Raw genomic sequence first — 19,150 nt, forward strand, 5'->3', positions numbered from 1 at the left:
ATGCCTGATGCAAAATGAGACAGAAAAATATGCAAGTGCTTTGGATAGCCTCCTCACTAAATAATAGGAAGGGGGCAAATCAGAGTAAAGCAGATTTCTGCAACTGATCAATCAGTTCCTGTGTGGAGATGATTATTTCTCCCCAAAACCTCAACAGCTGAACTTCTCATACCTTCTTGAACACTGGCTAGGTATTCTTTGTAAATGACTTCTTTACTTGTCTCTGTGATCAACACAGCCCACATAATTTCAGGCCTGAGACTTCGGGCCTAGCTTAAGAGCCTCTTTGATACAATCAGCCCATCCTTCATTTCTGAAACACTACTGAAGAGGCAGTAACACTGGTATCTGGGGTCTCTGGTGGGTATACATCAAGATATAGGCTTAATAATCACCCAGGGACTCTTCAGAGGTGGTAAATCAGTTTGATCTCTGTAGTTCATTTTCCAGCCACCCAGATAGAAACATGAGCTTGGTTTGCAGAGCAGTGAGCACGCTTCCCTGTCACAGCATCAGCGACAGGATGGAAGGGGACCTCTGCCTCAGGCAAGACTTTGCCCTGCTTGAGCTTGGTCCTGCAGCTGGGAGAATTAGACATGGGGCATTTTGTTATTTTATTTTGTTTTGTTTTGTTTTATTTTATTTTATTTTATTTTATTTTATTTTATTTTATTTTATTTTATTTTATTTTATTTTATTTCACTTCATTTCATATCAATTCATTTCATTTATCTTATTTTATTTTAAAGTGCATGTTGAGGAGTCAGTGTAGATGGTCAAACCCAGACTTTATTTTACATCTTTAGGGTCCTGCTTGTACAGTGGTGCTGCCGTAGAACACCCTTTGTGCCTAGCTAGGGACTGTAAGATAAGGTGATGCCTTCTTGTGGAGTACTTTGAAATTGAGGCATTTTGTTTGTGATGTGGTAGGACAGTGAGTCCACTAGAAGAGCCCATGAATATAGCAGTTATTCTCGGGGTTGGATGTTGTACATTAAATGAGGTGGTAGGCCACAAGAACCACCAGGGTAAAGAGAAGTAACAAATGGCACCGAAATCTTCTTTCTGCTCTTTCTCCTTGTTTGCTCAGAGCAATGCAAGGATCCTGGGGAAAACAATGATAATGTGATGTGATAATACAACTAAAAGGTGTATCATAATTCATTTCTCCAAAGAGATAAATAAAGTTGCTTGCTCAATGTACTGGGGGAGAGGCTGATTTTGTAGGCTTCATGATCTCTTTGTTTTGTTTTGTTTTGTTTTGTGTATGTGCACGTGCAATCTCTTAGGTGGTTGTAGTAGGTTTAATTTTCCTTTTCACTTGGTTAATCATTTGAGAGAATGAAAACCAAGTTAAAAGTTTCATTTCAGGGAACCTCACAGTGACTATCTCCCCAAAGGTAGGTAGTTTGTTCCACCTATTAATCCTGCATAAGCTCTGCATAGGCAGTGGGGAATCTGTAGCTCCAGAGAGTTTCCAAACCCTTTTGCTATAGCACTTTGATTTTTCTAGTGAAGTCTTTAGTTTCCTCTGATTATGCTTCATAACTTAATGCATATTTTGCTGAAGATCCTCAGGCAAGTAATACAGCAACGTAATGGACAGAACTATATTTCCAAATGCTGCTGCACAGTTTTTAACAGGATGGGTTTGGAAGTGTCCTGCAGAAGCTGCAGAACAAATGCAAGGGCACGTTCCAGGTGATGATCAGAGCAGCCACCAAACCACTGCAGGCCACCGCAGACTGTGTGGCTAAGCACCTTATTTGCATGCTGAAGATACCACTTGAGGCCGTGTCTTTTTTTTTTTTTTTTAATTCACTCAGTTTGCACAGTTCCTGGTGCTTTACATTAAAACCCAGTGTCTCGAGACAAAAGCAATGCAGATGCAGAGTTTCGAGATGCAGTGCAGATGGCTATTTCGAGCCACGGTGTGTGGAAGTCTGTTCATCTGTGACAACCTTTTTCACTTCCTGCAGAGCACCCCACAAGGACTTGTGAGATCAAGAACTGATTACAGGCAGGCAGTGAGAGATGTGCATGATAGGGTACGAAGTCGGCAGTCTCCTATGCACTTGCAGCTCCAGACAGCACCAGCTCAAACTTCCAGACTCCTTAGCAGCACGTTCCTTTAAATCTTTCTGTTTGTTGTAATTTGAGTCTCTAGAGAAGGATGCTGGTGGACGGCCAGTTCACTGCTCACGTCGATGGGTAAGTTTGCAGTAGATCAAGAGGATTCTTTGAAAGTAGCTATAAACACGAAGGAAGTGGTTGCTTGCACTTTTTCAAAATATTTTAGCTGCTTGTAAGTTCAAGGAAATCATCGTGTTCTCTTGAATGCAAAAACACACTTCTTTTTTCTTTGTGTGTTCACAGCAGCAGGTAGATGGTGGGATGTCTGAAGCATCTTGAGTAGGGATGAATGAGCCTCTTTGAAAGCAGAAAGTCTCTCCCAGGATTTTCCCAGCTTTTTGAACCTAACTTTTAAGCTTGGAAATTGTCACATTTTGTTTAGGCTCAGACATGAAAAGGGCATACATTTCGAGGGGATGGTTTTTTCTTCTGAGGACTCCAGATTAACACTGTAAAATCAAGCTTTGTAGATGCTAAAATGCTTTCAGGATATTTTTCAGTACAAGGATGGAGTGTGAGCTCAAGCCTGTTAGAGAGCTCATCATGCCCTTCATGAACTCCAATTTTTGAAGGAAGAAGCAAGGAACAGAAATTACTGCATAAATCATCTGTGCACAGAATCGATCGTGTCCTCATTTGGTTTAACCTAGTAAAGTTGCTGAGAGATCTGCTTTAGTAGGGAAGCTGGAACTGTGCGTGACTCATGAAGAGACTTTTGGCTAATCCAACTATTTGAGGACATTGAATAGCTTAGTGAAACACATTTTGGACAACTACATTTTCAGCCCATTCTGTGTGAACCAACTGTGTTTCACAGAGCAGCTGCGATAACCTCTGACTAATTGGCTTTTCAGAAGGTTACCTGCTGAGAGCATCTGCCATGACATCCATTCTCCCAGAAATGTTTCATCTCAAAATTGCCTGATATAGGCTACAGAGCGCTGCATCGCAAGCAAGGAGTGAGTTTTCTCTTTAGTCAGAATATAGGGGAAAGGATTTGCCCGACCTTGTTGAATGTTCATCATCTGTCTTGAAGCACCGAGCATCCTTTTCAAACCCGGCTGTCCCCCAGCTGAGCTCCTTAGAATCGCAATATAAAACAGAGCGTAGGAATTAAAATACATCAGCATCAAGTGACAGGAGAGACGTCTGCTCTGGCTTTTGAAGGCCACCCGGAAGCCTTCCTTAAGACGAGCTCCAGATTGTGAATCTGTGAGGGAGCCAGGATCCGGCGTCCCCACGTGCTCGTGATGGTGTTCATGCTGCGCGAGCAGCGTCCCACGCTGAGTCCTGCTGGGGCAGGCTGTGTGCGAGCTGCCTGCCAGCTGCCTCCTGGAAGCCCTGCTTTGGACCTGGGGCTGCTCGGGGTGAGCAGCGTAGAAATAATGCCCAGGAGTTTATTGCATGTGAAGTCATTCTCCTCCATGTATCTCACACGGGAATTCAGTGGCATATTTATGGACTGATGTTAAAACTGTACACAGGTAGATTTAGAGCACCTGGTTGTGGGAGTGTGTTGTCCAGAAAAAGAAGTGTTTCCTAAACAAAAAGAAACCCTGAGTTCACATTTGCAGAAATCGCATTTCACATGTCAGCTGCTGTTTGTTTTAAAGGCTCTGCTCCTGGAGTCTTGTGATGATGCATCTCTGTCCCTGACCGTTCGAACAAAACCATCTTGTTTCGTGGTTGGGGGTGAAAATGAAAAATCTGTCGTAATGGTATCCTGAAAAAGAGTAGAGCTGATGGGAAAGCAACATGTATTTTTAATTCCATGCTTTTGCAGCCATTATAATTATTTAGCATGGCATCATTTATGAATTTTAAATGCTTGGGATTAGGATTGCTGCGTTTGAAGCTCTAGATGCTTCTGCTATGCTCATAGATCCACCTTTGTTGTCTGCTCCAAAACTAAAATGTTGGTTTCCTTCTTGGCAAGCAAACTCAGAAATCAAAAGCTAGAAGAGACTTCTTTCCTTTTCCCTCTCGGCATTTTCCTACCATATTGACACTGCAGTTGACAAACAACATTAAATAACCTTCAAGCCTGTGTCAGCTACCAGGTCTCAGTAATGAGGGGAAAATCAGACCAACACATGACTGGTTGGGAATAAAAACAAAATTGTCAGGCTGATCAAAAACCATCCACGTCCCTGCTTTCCCTTTTGGCTGCTGGGTGTTGCGTTCAGCCCATTGATTAATGTGTCACTGCTTAGCATCATTTTAATATGGGCTGCGAGGCAGTGGCACAGCACCCAGGCAGCTTGCTGCCTTCCTGCAGCCCGGAGGCTTGTCCTGCTGTCTGCACAACACAGGGCTGCCCTGCCAGGAGAAGGAGGAGGGCAGAGAGGTGGGCACAGCAGGCTGGAGGGCTCTGCTTTGCCACCTCCTCCGTGCTGGCTCCGGCTAGGACAACCATGCACACCCTGGGGTAACCTTTCATCTCTGGCACTGTTGACTCCGCTTATCAGGGACCGGTTGGGTAATAAGGATGTGTGGCAATAGCTGCTTTTACCTAGAGAATAAAAGATGAGAGATTCCTCCCACTCAGCCCAGAACAGAAAGAGGATGATTTCAGGATGAAATGAAACCAAACGCGGTGTCATCTGTCCTGGGGCAAATGACTGCGGTGGGGGTCCGTCCTCTTCTTGGCACAGTTCACCCTCAGCTGCATTTCCCAGCCCATGGTAATCCCCATTCCTCCTCCTGTCACGGTGGTTGACCTGGATCAGCAGCTCCCCAAGTAGTTTTTTTTTCTTTTTCTTTTCTTTTTTTTTCACATTAACTTCCATTAGCCTCATAGAAACAAACACCTCATGCTCACACACCTCAGTGGTTATAATTCAGTGCACAAGAAAGATAAAGGTAAATCTGCAAATGGGCTGGCAACTGTTTCCTTTTGCCATTGTATGAAATTCTTCAAAGCTGGTAGTGTCTCTAATTATTATGTAGCAAGATGCAACAAGTCTGCAGCAATCTGCAGAATACTGGAATGTCTCAAGTGATGCTAGAAGCACGAAGTGAGATACCCGTGACCTTTATAACACAGGAAAAGTACTAGTAGAACTAGCTGAATGCAGTTTTTCACCAATCTGAAAGGAATGGTTGGTATATGGATGTTGGAAATAGGCATTTTTCACAATAATCCCGTGTTTGAAATGTCCTGACCTTAGGAATGTAGTACAAAATTAGTTCCAGTGGAGAAGAAACATAGCAAAGGAAACAGATACTTGTTTTTTTTTTTAATCAGGATTCCTCAATTACAAAAATAAGACAAATAGTAATACTGCTAGGTTGAGCTGAATTAACATGCGTTTAAAATGAATGAAAAAGAGGTCCCTCTTTCATTTAGAAAGAAATCACAGGTGCTCAGAAATGAAATACATCTCTGGCTCTGAAATGATTGGAGTCCTTCTACAGCAGCTTCTCAAAAATGTCATGTGAGATTAGGTCTGTATGCAGTTGAGTTGGTAAGCATACAAACCCCATGCAAAAAGCAGTCATCGTTCCAAGAGCTTGCAGTCTAAGGCAATGTTTTCAAAGATGACTACTCATTTGTGAAGCCTTTTTAAAAGATCTTACTTTCCAAAAGTGCTGGGTGCATGATCCTTAGTAAACCAGGATCCTTAGAGGAGTCTCTATCACTAAACATGATAGGTTACAAGAGGGAGTAAGTGCTTCTGAATTCCTGGCCTCAAAAGACAAAGTGAGAAGAGAAGAAAGGTGCTAAATCACTACTAAGTCTTTGCTTGGGTATAAGCTCAGAGCTTAACAGAATTACTGCTTTTTTCTTGGTCATTGTCACTGGTTGTATCCAGACTGGCCCTGTTTGGTGTCCTACATGGCTTGAGATGGTTGCTGTCACGTGGCAGCATGGACAGATCAGTCCCTGATTCTTCTTGCTCATGGGTTTCTCACAGGCCAGCTGGCCCACTTCAAACCAAAGCACGAGTACAGACCCATGGTTTAGACAAAGTGGATGATGGAAATTCCAGCATGGGCGTAGTCTTGAAGCCTGATCTGATAGAGTTAGCCAGTTCACCCATTTCATTTTAGTCCTGTAACTGTGGATAGGCAAGGTATTTTCATTTGCTTGGGAGAGCTTTTCAAATTTCCCCTTCCTTGCAGCAGGTGTGCTATTTAACTAGAAAAACAAAATGAGACAAAAAAAGTCTCATTTCTCCTTTATGAGACAAGTACATCTCTGCCAATGCTACACAGAAGTGAGATAGCCTCAAGGTCACCTAGAATCCAGCATTTTTTGAGGTTAGGTACCAATTTCCCTCTCTCCACATTTAAAACGTCCCCCCAGATTTCTCCTTTATCTTCACACCTGCTTAATATCACCACTGTGTCCTTTTCTGTCCTGGGGGATGCAGTCAGTTATCTGTCTAGACCAAAGGTCCCTGGATCGAAACCTTCCTGACAGTTCTTTCGTGGAATAATACAGTTGCTGGGTCCCAAACGTGCATCTTTCTTGGGCCACTTTTGACACGGTCGTATTATGGAGTCGATGACAGTAGATGCAAGTGGGATCATCACCCTAGAGAACCTGGAGAATAAAAACAGTGCAGCTGTGAAAACAAAAATGAAAACTACCACGATAATTGGGTGAACGTGCCCACATAAGAAAGGAAATAGCTAAGGAGACTGGGTTTTATTGTTCCTCTATTTAATAGGCCATGTTTAAACTGAGGAATGAAGTGCTTATGGCAGGGTCTGGTTTTGTTGCTGTTCTTGTTTTATATCTCACTCTGTATTCTTCCAGAACCTGCTGGGTTAGCATCCCACCCTTTCTTCGCTCGATCAGACCTCCATTTCCATAGCTGCAAGGGTTTGGGGGTGGGAAAGCCAAATATGGGCAAACTTTACAGGCTGGCAGAGCCCGTGAGTCCGCACCCCGTAGAGAAGAGCCCTCCGGGCATGATTTTGAAGGGGTGAAGAGTAGAAGGCTACTGCCAGCCTGAGTTTCAGCTGACATGAATACTGCCTTGGCAGCATCAGCATCCCATTAGCATCTCAAATTGGAATCTGGCCCCAAAAAAAAAACAAAGATCCATCTCGCTCCATACATACAGACATGTACGTTCGTGCATGAGGAAGGACATCAGCTGGAGAGGGTGCAAAGCACACCCCAATGAGGGCTGTCCCAGCACTGCCCTCGGGGTTCCCAAAGTGCAATAGCAATCTGCGACATGTATTAAACACGATCTGTGAGAAACAAAGCTGTGTCCAGAGCAGGCCTGTTGAAGTAACACATGCGCTTGTCTCTGCATGGCTTCCTGGCTCCAGAGACCAGTGTAGGCCTGTGAGCAATTTGTGTGCCTTTTGGTGGCTAAATACTGAATAAATGAATGCGTTTCAGTGGGAGCTGTCCTGCAGAGGCACTCATTTCGTGTTTACAAAGGCACAACAAGGAACACAAATCCCCATCCAAAATTTTATGATCATACAATAACTTAGGTTGGGAGGGACCTTCAATTCAACCCTGCTCAATGCAGGGCCAAGGTGGGTTGCTCAGGGCCTTCTCGGGTTGAGTGGTGAATATCTTCTGTAGGTGGAGGTTGCGCAACCTCATCAGGGAACTTATTCCAAAATTTGGCTACCCTCACTGGGCAGAATGTTTCTTTGTATCTACCTGGAATATCTCCTGGTGCATTACCTGTCCTCTTCTTGCCATGCATCCCAAAGAAGACTTTGGGTGGAGGAATGGAAAAATTTCAAGAAAGCCTAGCCAAGTCCCAGACTCTCTGGGACTCCAGCTAGAGGAAGAGTGAGCAGTGCTATAAGATGAAGCAATAAAATTCAAGTAGCATTTATCAAATCAGACAAATGATTGCTGCTCTGTGCTTTATATTTATCTAGGAATTGATTAAGCACTGAAGTTTTTGGTTGATGAGTAAAACTGATTAAAGAAACTGCCAGGGTCACAATATATGTTCTAGGAGTAGTTTGTCTTTACTTTATAAATGCATTTGCTCAGCACAAACTTGACTTTTTATTTTAGTTGAAATATATGGTACTTCCTTTGCTCTGTTCTGTACTCACTGTCTGGTTTTGGTTTTCTGTTTTGTTTCTTGCAGCCCCAGCAGAGAGCTCTCCGTAAACATTTCCAGCCTCTAAAGCTGCTGTCCTGCCACTTGATATGAAAGTGAACTTTCCTTTGTGAAAAAAAAAAAAAAACATAATAAATGGCACTGCCAAGAGGTGACCATGGAGGACTGAAGGCAAACCTGAAGTAAACGCAGCCCACTCAAGATGATGCATTCTGGGAAGACCTGGTTTGCTGCAGAGTAAAGATGTGGTGCATAATATCCAGTGCTAATTTGTTCAAAATGGTCATTGACAGACCTTTAGCTGGAAAATTTCTTCCAGTTTTCATCACTGTGCATAACTTTGAGTTCCCTGTAGGGGACTGTCTATGCCCTTCACTAGAAGTCCTGTTTTAGCATGGCAACTACTGGATTCTTTTATTATGTATGCAGATGGCATGATGTTTTAGGAAAAACTTACAGCAATTCTCCAATCTCAGTGGATATGTTCACAATATTACACCCCTGATAGGAATGTAGACGTCTTGTATATGTTAGTTTTGCAGTCTAACGGTATTCTGTTAAACGATATCAGCACTTCATACGTGCTTTTCACACAGAAATAGCACAGCCCATATATATAACGGTCTTTTTTAAAAAATACTGAGGATACGTTTCAGTCTTTGTGCTGAGACTGCATCCAAACTGAAGTCCACTACTAGCATACCTTCACTGATTCACAGTAGATTGTGTAGATAGATTTGCACGTGGCAGAGGTGTGACATTTTATTGAGACTTACAGAATGGCTGTCACAGAGGTAGCCAAGAACAGGGTAAGGTTGAACGAGCTGTAGGACACTGTGTCTGCTCTCCCTCCCATCCACCAGATGTCAAAGGTTCTCATTTTCTAGCTTGCCAATGAGTTTTCTTACTCAGTGAGGGAGAGGAGAGGGAGAGCACCTTTCTCAGAGATGTGTTTGACCCTGGGTTTGGTCTACAATAAAAGCAGAACAAACTGGAAGAATTCAGGTTCTTTATGCTGGCGACCATTTACGTTTGGGGAAGGACTGGGGAGTCACAGTCCAAACCAAACTCTCTGAAAAAGGTAAAGTGTAAGACTATACTTCTAAGGAGCAAGACACTCCCTCTGGAGAGGGCAGACTTCTTTGTTAACTTTTTCCACTTTCTATCCAAAACAGTACTTTGGTAGGAAATAGGAATAAGCAAATGGTTCTAATAAGCCTTTCAATATACTGTAGCAGGCTCAAGACTGTTGCATTCAATCTGAGCGTTGTTTTGTGTTCAGTCTCTGAATGGCTGGCCTCATCACTGGCTGTATCACAGCTGGCTGTGGTACTGTTTTTTCCATGGGGACTTAGTGGAATTAACGTCTGTCCCTAACATCAGGACCTTCCTGACATATTATTTATAATGAACTGATGTCATCAGTGTATGGAGGAGGCTTACCTATTTGTTCCTTCTTTCTTTAAAATCAAAGGTAGCTTTTTGTGTATTTAAAGACCATCATTCTCTCCAGCCTGATAGACAGGTACTGTGGAGTTGCCATTAGTGTGTATGCCAAACCGTGGGTGAGATGCCATAGGGGTGTGAGGATTCAGTGATCGAGAGAAGGAGCAACTATATCAAGGCCAAGGGACGTTTTAGGAGTAGGTTCCTGTGTTATAATATTTAGCTATTGTACAGTTCATTGCTAGAGAATGCAAGGTCAACCACTGAGGGTGCCTGTACAACCAACAGATAAATGTATTTGGGGTGTAATTTTTTTCAGATGGGCGGGGGTTTGGTTACGCCTCTCCACCCATCTCAGATTCAGCATGCTGAATGCTTCTTTACTGTTCAATCCAGAAGGAAAATATTTTTATTGACAGCCAAGATTTTCAGAAGCTGCTAGTGGTTTCTAATGGCTTGGGTCTTTCCATGGGTTTTCAGTGGAGCTCCCAAAGTTATAAAGCAGCGAGCTTTATATTTTCTTTCTGAAAATCCTGGCGCCTAATTTTAAATTAATTGGTGTACAAGTTCTCCTTAAGACATAAGGATCTTTGCCAACAGCAGCATTTGCACTTTTTAGAGCTTCTCATAGCGTAGCAGGTTGGAATCTGATCCTTGTTAAGAGAAGTGGCCATGAGCCCTGCAGAATTCCATTGTAAGCTTCAGTAAATTTTACAGCTCTTTCTGTTACAGATTTTAAAAATGCACTCTGGCAACTGACATCAATTTCATGTCGGTACAGCAATTAAAAAAGAAACAACTTGGATATAAATTACTTTTAAAAGGAGAATGCTATGCTTCTGCAGTAGGGATTCTCTTATTATATTACATCCAATGAAACAAATCTGTAATAATTTGAATGATAAAAGGAGTGTTTATCTTTAAAAAAAGAAGAGTGTTATCTTAAAAGGGCGTATGAGACAAAGTTGAGTTAGGCAAAGAGCCACTAGAAGCATTTTTTGTATCAATGTTAGTTTTGAACATCTTCCAGTATATGGGCATGAATTTAGATGTGTGCACTTCTCCTGTTAAAACAGTTTGTTTTAAAAGCTTCCCAGGATTTTAGCTACGGTGATCTAGAAACGCAGTGTTATAGGCCCAGAGAAATGTGAAAACAAAGTCCAGACCCTTTGTGTAGCCAAACTCAGTGAGAACTCTGCTGTAGGTGCCCATCAGACAAAGCTCGTTGGACAGTGGCGTAGGTCTCCATCCTACAGACAGCCTGTGCATGTGGATAACTCCAAACGTGAGCAAGAATAGTTCCCCCGAGCCCCGCAACACTCCTCACGTGTCTAACTGTCTGAAGGAGCCATAAGGAAATAACTGTACTTTTTGGCTTGTATTTAACTATTCATCATGTTTGGATTTTTTTTTTTTTAATCGCTGTTATTCTCCCAAAGTAGGCCATGCTTCCTCAGGGATATTTATGAAATTGTTCTGCATCTACTGAACAACTATCTGGATCCCAGCGTATTCTTCTGAAAAGTTTTTAATATAAATAAACATGTGGGAGAAATTTTTTGTTATTATGAATGGGGGCAGGTACTGTGTTCTCGGAAAGGCTATTGAGTGCAGACAATCAAGTCTATTGCATTTTTTATGCTGAACACCTTATTAATAGCAGACACATCCGCTTTTGCCTGGGTCGCAAGAACGGTTCTGTGGAAAGAATGCTTTATCTCTAGTCAATAAATCATTTATGTCGAGAGTGCCAAAGACCAAGTCAACATGAAAGGGAGCGAATAAGTTATTCCGGCAAAGGAAGTGAATTTAAATACGCTCAGAGCCATTAGTTCTGTGCAAAAGAGCTGGAGACTAATGCTATTTTAATAAAACAGCAATTATCAGCCCTGTGGAGATAGATATATTCGCAAAGGCCAGTGCTCCCGTTACGCTGATCGCTGGTTATTAGCTCTGAAACACGGGTGGCTCCCCGCAGCCCCGTGGTCAGGGCGCTGCTCCTGGCGGCAGACCTGCAGCCTTGCTGCCTCTGGGTGCCCGTCCCGGCCATGTCTTCCCCGCTGTCTTTGTGCACGGAAGGATGATGCAGCATCAGCCCCAACAAGAAACCTGGGCAGAGACTCAGCCATCCTCAGTGCTTCAAATTTTGTGAAGGCCGACACCTGAAATGAGAGGAATTGCTCACCTGAAACAAAAACGTGCTGCAGCTCAAAACATCCTTTGTGCTGTTTCATTCCTGGTTTGTTTGTTTTTTACATCTGCATGGCTTTCCCTGCCTGAATACCCCATCGTTTATTCTGTTAAGGAGCTTCAGGAGGGAAGGCTGCAGCAGCTCTGCGAGCTCTTTGGCTTTGCCAGCCCGTCTGCATCGCCGTGTCCTGGCGGTGGGTTCGTGCCTGGCTGCCCACTTCTGTTACTCGACAGCCAGACCGAAAGCAGCTGCAGTGTCGTTGAGGAAATCAAACCATTAAAAATGACAAAATTCTTTTTTTTTGTTTTGTTTGAATTTTCAGAAGTCCTCAGGGCAGGCCCCCAGCAGACCTGCGTTGGCACTGCTCCATCGCTGTCCCCGGAGATCTGTTGATTAATGCCAGCTGTGGAGCCCGTCCGGGGGTGATTTTTTTTTTTTGCTATAACTAAAACTGACCTCCCTCCACCCTTCATGAAGCCACAAGATCTCAATTATTCAAAATTGTTTCAGGCAAGCAAAGTAAAAACCTGCATTTTTCACCCCGGTCCCCTTTTAACAAATAACATCTCCGCAATCTGAATCTCCTTGAAAGGCCCTGCTACAAGACTGTGGCGTGATTGACCCTGGTATAAATAGACTGGTCAATAAGATTTTAATTTAAAAAGAAAAGGCCCTCTATTATAATTAAAATTGATGGTTGGGGGGGGGAAGTATTACCAGCATTACCTGCAGTCTCCTATAGTAAAATTCAGGAAAGCACTCTGCAGTGCAAAAAAAAGCCACCGACGTAATGTATGGGGGATTAGGCAGGCTCATGAGTATAAATCAGCAAGTAAGCAAGTAAATGTTTGATGAGGAAAGCCAAAAATGTATGGGAAGTCAGTGGCCAGTAGGTTAGGGATAGCAAGACCAAACGCTTCACATGCATCCTAATAAATACAGTTGTGGCAAAGCAGAGTCTGATGTGAGATACGGCGTGGTGATTACTCACAGGACATGCAAAAAACAACAAATATTCTTGTTTTGTATTTGAGAGTGGTAGAATGAGGGAGTCAGATTGCACATTAAAATGTAATTCCTCCTACTCCGTCAGTAATTATGGGTAATATTAAGCAGCGACTATCCAAACATATTCTTAAATTTGCAGAACCAAATAACCAAATCCAAAAGTGTAGGAAAACTTGCCTAGGATTTATCAGAGCTCAAAAGCACAAAAGAAGCTTTAAATAACAAACACACACAAAACAATAACTGAAAAGAATGAGTGACCTGACCCAGAAAACTATCGGCTCATTAGCCTCCTATTTTCCTATTTTCCTTTGGGAAAATCATGGAAAGGTTGATGTGACACAAATCATTGCAGCAATTAAAAATTGATAAACCCCTCCAAATGATTATTTATAGAAATGCATTGTGTCAAGTAAACTTCCTATCATTTTCTCATGATATCAAAGGCTTGTTGATAAAAGAAACTCTGCAGATGCACAATGCTTAGCCTCCTATCGATCATTTGATTCTGATAAAGAACAAAATAGCACTATGCAAAATCAGTATAGCCCATAGTAAGTGGATTAAAGCCGATTACATGCTAGATCACAAAAAAAATGGCTGTAAATATGAAATTATCATCAGCGAGACTATTTCTAATGAGCTCCTCCCAAGGTATGTTCTATTTTCAATATTCCTCCCAGGGAAATAGAAAGTTACTGGTGGCAACACCAAGAGATCACCAAAAAGAGGTGCATGGTACGAGACGATGATGAACCCGGAGTACTGCAAATGCAGAAATCCAGAAGGGGAGAAGGAGAGTCACACCTGGGGGCATCTGGAGAAGGGTAGCTGTGAAGGTCTGGCAAATAATCCATTCAATATCAACCCCACAGATGTGCTTGCCAGCTGGGAAAATGTAATCTCGAAGGAAGAGAGTCAGTAGGACTTGGAGGAGATTTAGGATCTGGCAATGGTGACACTGTAATGGAGCCAGTTTGTGCCCATCTTCCAAAAAGGATATTGACAACTTGGAAAGATTATTTTCTAAAGCTCCCAGTGTCATTCAAGGGCAGGAAAACAGGTCTTATTATAGTGCCAGACTAATGAAGCTCAAGCTATTAATTTATCAGAGACAATTTGAAGAGGTGACTTGATCTGTCTGCAATCACAATCTGCTACCTGCGTGGGGAAGCGCTGTCTGAAGGCAGGTAGCTCTTTTATTTGGAGGAAAAGGGAGTGATGTGCTCTACTGGTTGGGAACAGATCAGGCTAGAAATTAAGTGCAAACGCTCGACAGGGAGGATAATTACCCATAGAGACAACTTACTTAGTTACCTGGCACGTTCTCCATCACATGAAGTCTTTAAATATATGCAGAGTATTTTTCTAAGTCAATAAGCTCTACCTCAAACAGGAATTTAGGCTCAGTTCAGCAGTCACTGGATGAGGTTATTAGGTGTGTGTTATACAAGAGATCAGGCTAGATCATCAGATGCAAACTTCTGAATTAAAATATCTCAAAGTTTCCGATATTACATGAAGGCAGGCCCACCTATATTCATTTTTTTCACACAAAATTGACTTGAACAAAGAGCTCTGAACTAAACTGAACTTGCCAGCATTTGGTAGGAGCTGCACTAGATCTCCTCGCAGTTGCAAGGTTGTTCTGCCTGTAATTAAAGGAAGAGAACTGGACAAGAAAGGACAACAAAAACCCTTGGGCACACAGAATAACCCTGATGTCTCTCATTAATAGCAGCCTGGGACAAAATCAAGCACTCAAGCGATCGGTGTGAGCACGGAAGGAGAGCTGTGGCTTTGCCTCTTAACCAAGGAGGCGGCATCGTGGTGGCAAGAAGCAGCTTCTCCTGTGTTCAGCGACGAGTAGAGAAGCCGAAGTGCTGGTTGAGAATTACATTGTACTGCTTTGCAGCTGAACGAGGTGCGTGAGTTCCTTGCTTCAAAGCCAGCAAACTGCCTGCTCTCCCGACGGGCCCCGCTGGAGCCGGCTAATGAAGGAAGCGAAACGACTTCGGTGGGACGACCCCGAGTAACAAGAGCTGGTTGCAGTTGGCTGTTCTGAATATTGCACCTTGGAAATAAGCAAAGAGAGTGCTCAGGTCTCACAGAGTTGCTGCCGGTAGGTACAAGGCAAGCGTGAAGCCAAGAGCCACCTTCCAGAGCTGTGCTGTGGCAAATGGCACGAAATGGGATGCATGTTTTAAAGAGTAAACAGTTCGCGCAGGCAAGAGAAACCATAAAAGCAATACTTACTGCAAATTGGTATTGAATCAATATCACGAAGCGGAGACGAGAAGGGAGCTGGCTACTGACAGAGCTAAGAAGATAAAGATCTTCGGGGATTCTCGCTCTAATCCAGTGTGAAATCCTAAGAAAATGAGTTTGGGCTAGATTTATTGTGTAAAGAACACCGGTACGTCCTGGCTGCCCATCAAATGAGCTCCGTGGAGCCACCGGTTATGTGCACGAGTGTCCCCTTGCAGCAGGGACGGACAGACGGCCCCCCGAGGCACGGCCGAGGTCAGGCTGGGCAGGGAAGGAAGCTGATCCTGCAGACGGCTGCACCATGTCCGCTTCTCCCCCAAAAGTGGGATTTGGGGCATTATTATAACACGTCCAGGCTTAGGCAGAATGAAATGAAAAGCTCCTTTCTGATTTGAATTCCAAATCTATCTAAATACCTTTGCTGAAAAGAAAAAAAAATCCTCTGTAGCTGTTGTTACATCTCTAATCACATTACTTCTATTAAGCACTTGCCTTGAATTCATCTATTTGATATCATGTCACCAAATTAAATAGCGATATACAGTTGTTTTTTTTTTTTTAAAGCAGGGAGATCAATATTGCAGCAAAACCGCATGTAAGCAATAAAAAGCTGCGCAGAGGAAAAAAAAAAAAATCTGCCCATCAGATGCTGAGGGGACTTGTTTGTTTTGTTTTGTCTATGGAGAGCTCGGTTTTACATCCAGACAGAGTTTTTTCCCTACTGCGGCAGGCTCTGGTCTCAAGACTAGTCCAAACAGATGCTTGGATCCCTTTTACTGCTTCATCCATGTTCCTCGTGTGCAGGGGGCTCCTCCTCTGCCTGGCTCCTGGGAGAGGCAAGAAAGAGATCGAGTGGCCTCTAGCGCGGTGGAGAGGCCACGGAGGGATACGAGATTCCAGACTATGCAAAGCATCTCAGCCTGAGACAGATCTCATCCTTCTCCCCGCTAAGCTCAGCTCCACGGATGGAGGAGAGGAACCCAAAGACCTCCACCAGGCTGTCAGGCCTGGTGCATTTTTCACTGGGGTCAGGTTGCTCAAAGCCACCTGGCAGGGTTGGGATGCGCTTGGCTTTGTCCTTGGTTTCTTGTAGGGATTGAGATAAACAGACCTGCCTCACAGTTATTCCTTTTCCACATCTAAGCATGGGGAAGATGAGGGTGATAGCTGCCTGACCCTACAATCAGTCTCACACCATGTCAACCAGAAAAGTGGCCTCCAGCTTTGGGTTCCTCCATCCTGGGGAGCTGAATTTGAGGTTGGCTGAACCTGTCCTTGAGGAGGGCAGGTAATTTACGGGTGGAACTGAAGCCACATCTGCGTTGTCTCCAAAGGCTGCCCCAAATCCATGGCCTGCATGCAGCTGGGGATGGACACAAGCTGCAGGAGCTGAGGGGGAGGTTGGGATCGAGTTCCTGGGCTTGAGTTACTGGGAAATACACCGGGGTGAGCCAGGAGAGCTGCTGAGGAGCCTGGTGTAGGAAGGGATGAGTGCGGTGCCCTGGCCATGCTGTGTCTGGGCCAGCTGCCCTTGGGTTCAGTTCTGAGTTACGCTCACCAGGGAGATGCTCTGAGGCTGTAACCTCCTTTTGATGTTAACTTGGTTGAAAATCTAGGAGAATGCCAGCACTCGAGTGGTTAAAACACGACGCACTGTTACTCCCTGTCCACCTACGAGGGAGCATTTTAAAGACAGAGCCAAACGAGGTGGTAACACAGAAGCGTGCCTTTTTGTTTGAGGTGCACTGCGCTTCCCCAGGCATCCAGGTGTTCATCTGTATAGCAGTGTTTCTTTTCCCAAACCAGAAATTATCATGCAATCTAATTTTTAGTACAGAAAGCGGCCATCACTGTTAATTCCACCCCACGGTTTTTATATTTGCTATTAAATTCCTTCTGTTTTCGAAAATCAACAGAAAATACAACCCGGGTGGGAGGGAGGAATTCTTATAAATGATGAAATTAAAATCAATATCAAGTTTTTGGTATCTTTGGGCATGATCTCTGGAAGCTTTGGATATCTGCTTTATCATTTTGTATATTTGACAATTTTGTACTCTGCATTGTTTGACTTCATTTGTGCATGGCAATGTATTAAAACATGGAATTTTTATTATACAGTAAAAGCATTTTGTTTGATTTAAACGAGTCCAGGGCTTGCTCCATTGCATGAAGAAAAGAAAAAAAAATCGATGGGGAACAGAGGCCCACTGATGACAGTTCTCGGCAGGAGGGGACCTGTGCCCTGGCGCAGCCCTTTCCATCGAATTTTCTCCCCCTTTCCCTTTGAGGAGGGGGAGTGAGAGAGCAGTTGGGTGGAGCTCAGCCACGTAGCAGGGTAAACCCACCACCAAGACATCTCCTATGGGGACCAAACACTATAGAGGCAGGTACTAGGTTTGCTGGTGCGTGTGGCTTCATCTCCATCCCACCCCATTTATTCTCTGTGTGGCTCAGCACTTGCAGCACAACAGCAATTTGCAGGTCAGTGGCTGAGGCAGCTTTCAGAGATGCTAACGCTGAAATTCCAGCACAATTCTGTGTTCTTCCATATATGTGGTGTTTGGTTTTTATTTTTATTTTTTTCTTTTCAGCCATGATTATGAATATTCTCTTCTTGCGACGCAGAGACTGATGACATGTTTTGGTCAAACAGAAAATAGTGGGCTTAATACAAAATAATAGAGTGAAATTATGTTGCGTGCAATGCAACCGACAAAGTCAGGATAAATTGTCATCTGAAAAAAAAAAAAACATATTTTTTACTGTAACATTTTGTGATCATGCAGCCATTTACTAAACTCTGTTTACATCTTTAAAAAGCTTTCTACTCCATAAACTTTGTTAGTGAGAAGTGTATGTTAGCAGAGAAAGCTCCATTTTAGAACAAATCTGTGCACATCACATCTTGGGCTGAAGGAAATCAGAAGCACCATAATGGTGCAGGAAGCAGTTTCCATGTCGCATGTTCTTTTCACCATAGCAGTCTGCACAGGGGTTACGGCAGCACCATATGACTATGTTCTGGGTGCTGCATATGAAAATGATTTCCATTAGAAACAATGGCACCTAAGTCAGATCTGCTGTGGGATGAAACAGCAGCTACCGTGACAGTGAAACTCCTCCCTGGACACAGAGAAAGCTCCTGGTGCTTTGGGGCAAGGACAGTTCGGGGCCACGTGTGCTCTGTGGGTTTTGATTTCTCACCAGTGGGCAGTTTCCCAGTTCATAGCTCGTTATTCCTAAATCATCACTGGAGCAGCTGGTTGTGCAGCTTGGTTGTTCTGTGCATTTCCTTTCCTTGATGGATGGTCCTCAGAGTGAGTTGCACGGTTCTGGGTCCTCCAGAGCTTTCTGTACCTCTGGGCAGCAGCTGCAGGTCACAGCCCTGGCCATGCTGCTTGGCCCCTTGGCTCCAAAGTCACCTCCAAATGGTGGGTTCCTGAATCGAGACTCAGTAACTGAGCCAGCCTGTGCTCAGTTGGAGCAAAGCCTTACATGGTGAGCAAATGCCCTTAGACCACAGTGAAGTCCAGAGAAAGGAGTCCAACCCCAGAAAGCCCAGGTGACGCCCCCAGCCCCACCACTAACACGCTGTCTGGCAAAGAACACGTTCCCTCTCTTCACCTCTTCTCATCCCACCTCCTGACCCATAAAATGGGAGCTGGATTGACCTCGAACAGAGAAACTACAAGTCTTCCGAGAAGCTGCTGCTGCAAAGATTGTAATGCAAGTGGGGTTGATCTGAATGGACCAGGCATTTTCGTACAAATGTAACAAGCTTTATTTGGGGAACAAGAATTTCCCACCCATGCCCCGTGCTTAGCTGATGTTCAGGTCTTACTGCAACCATGCTCTGGCCTGTTGGGGTCTCAGTGCAGGTTGTGATGCTCCAGAAGCATTTCTGTGGGTTTCCTATTAGTCTGGCCTTGATTTGTCTGAGGTTAATTTCTCCTCTGAACGCTCCTTCGCTTCATTCATGTCATTGCTTTGTCATTGCCTTCCCCTTGCTTTGTGCGTGATTCCTCGCCTTCCACTGCTGTTAGCATCG

General features: G+C 43.8%; 1 protein-coding gene across 1 annotated transcript in view; it reads left to right on the forward strand.

Moving 5' to 3' along the window:
• SAMD12 (sterile alpha motif domain containing 12) overlaps positions 1-17,238 on the forward strand; it is a 169,809-nt gene extending 152,571 nt beyond the window's left edge. The window contains exon 5 of the mRNA XM_072034361.1: positions 8,214-17,238. Within this exon, the coding sequence (XP_071890462.1) occupies positions 8,214-8,236 (23 nt within the window). The 3' untranslated portion in view covers positions 8,237-17,238. The remainder of the gene's footprint in view (positions 1-8,213) is intronic.
• Positions 17,239-19,150: the final 1,912 nt, after the last annotated feature.

This window comes from Anas platyrhynchos, chromosome 2 (genome assembly GCF_047663525.1).
Source record: "Anas platyrhynchos isolate ZD024472 breed Pekin duck chromosome 2, IASCAAS_PekinDuck_T2T, whole genome shotgun sequence".
In the NCBI taxonomy this organism is placed as follows: domain Eukaryota; kingdom Metazoa; phylum Chordata; class Aves; order Anseriformes; family Anatidae; genus Anas; species Anas platyrhynchos.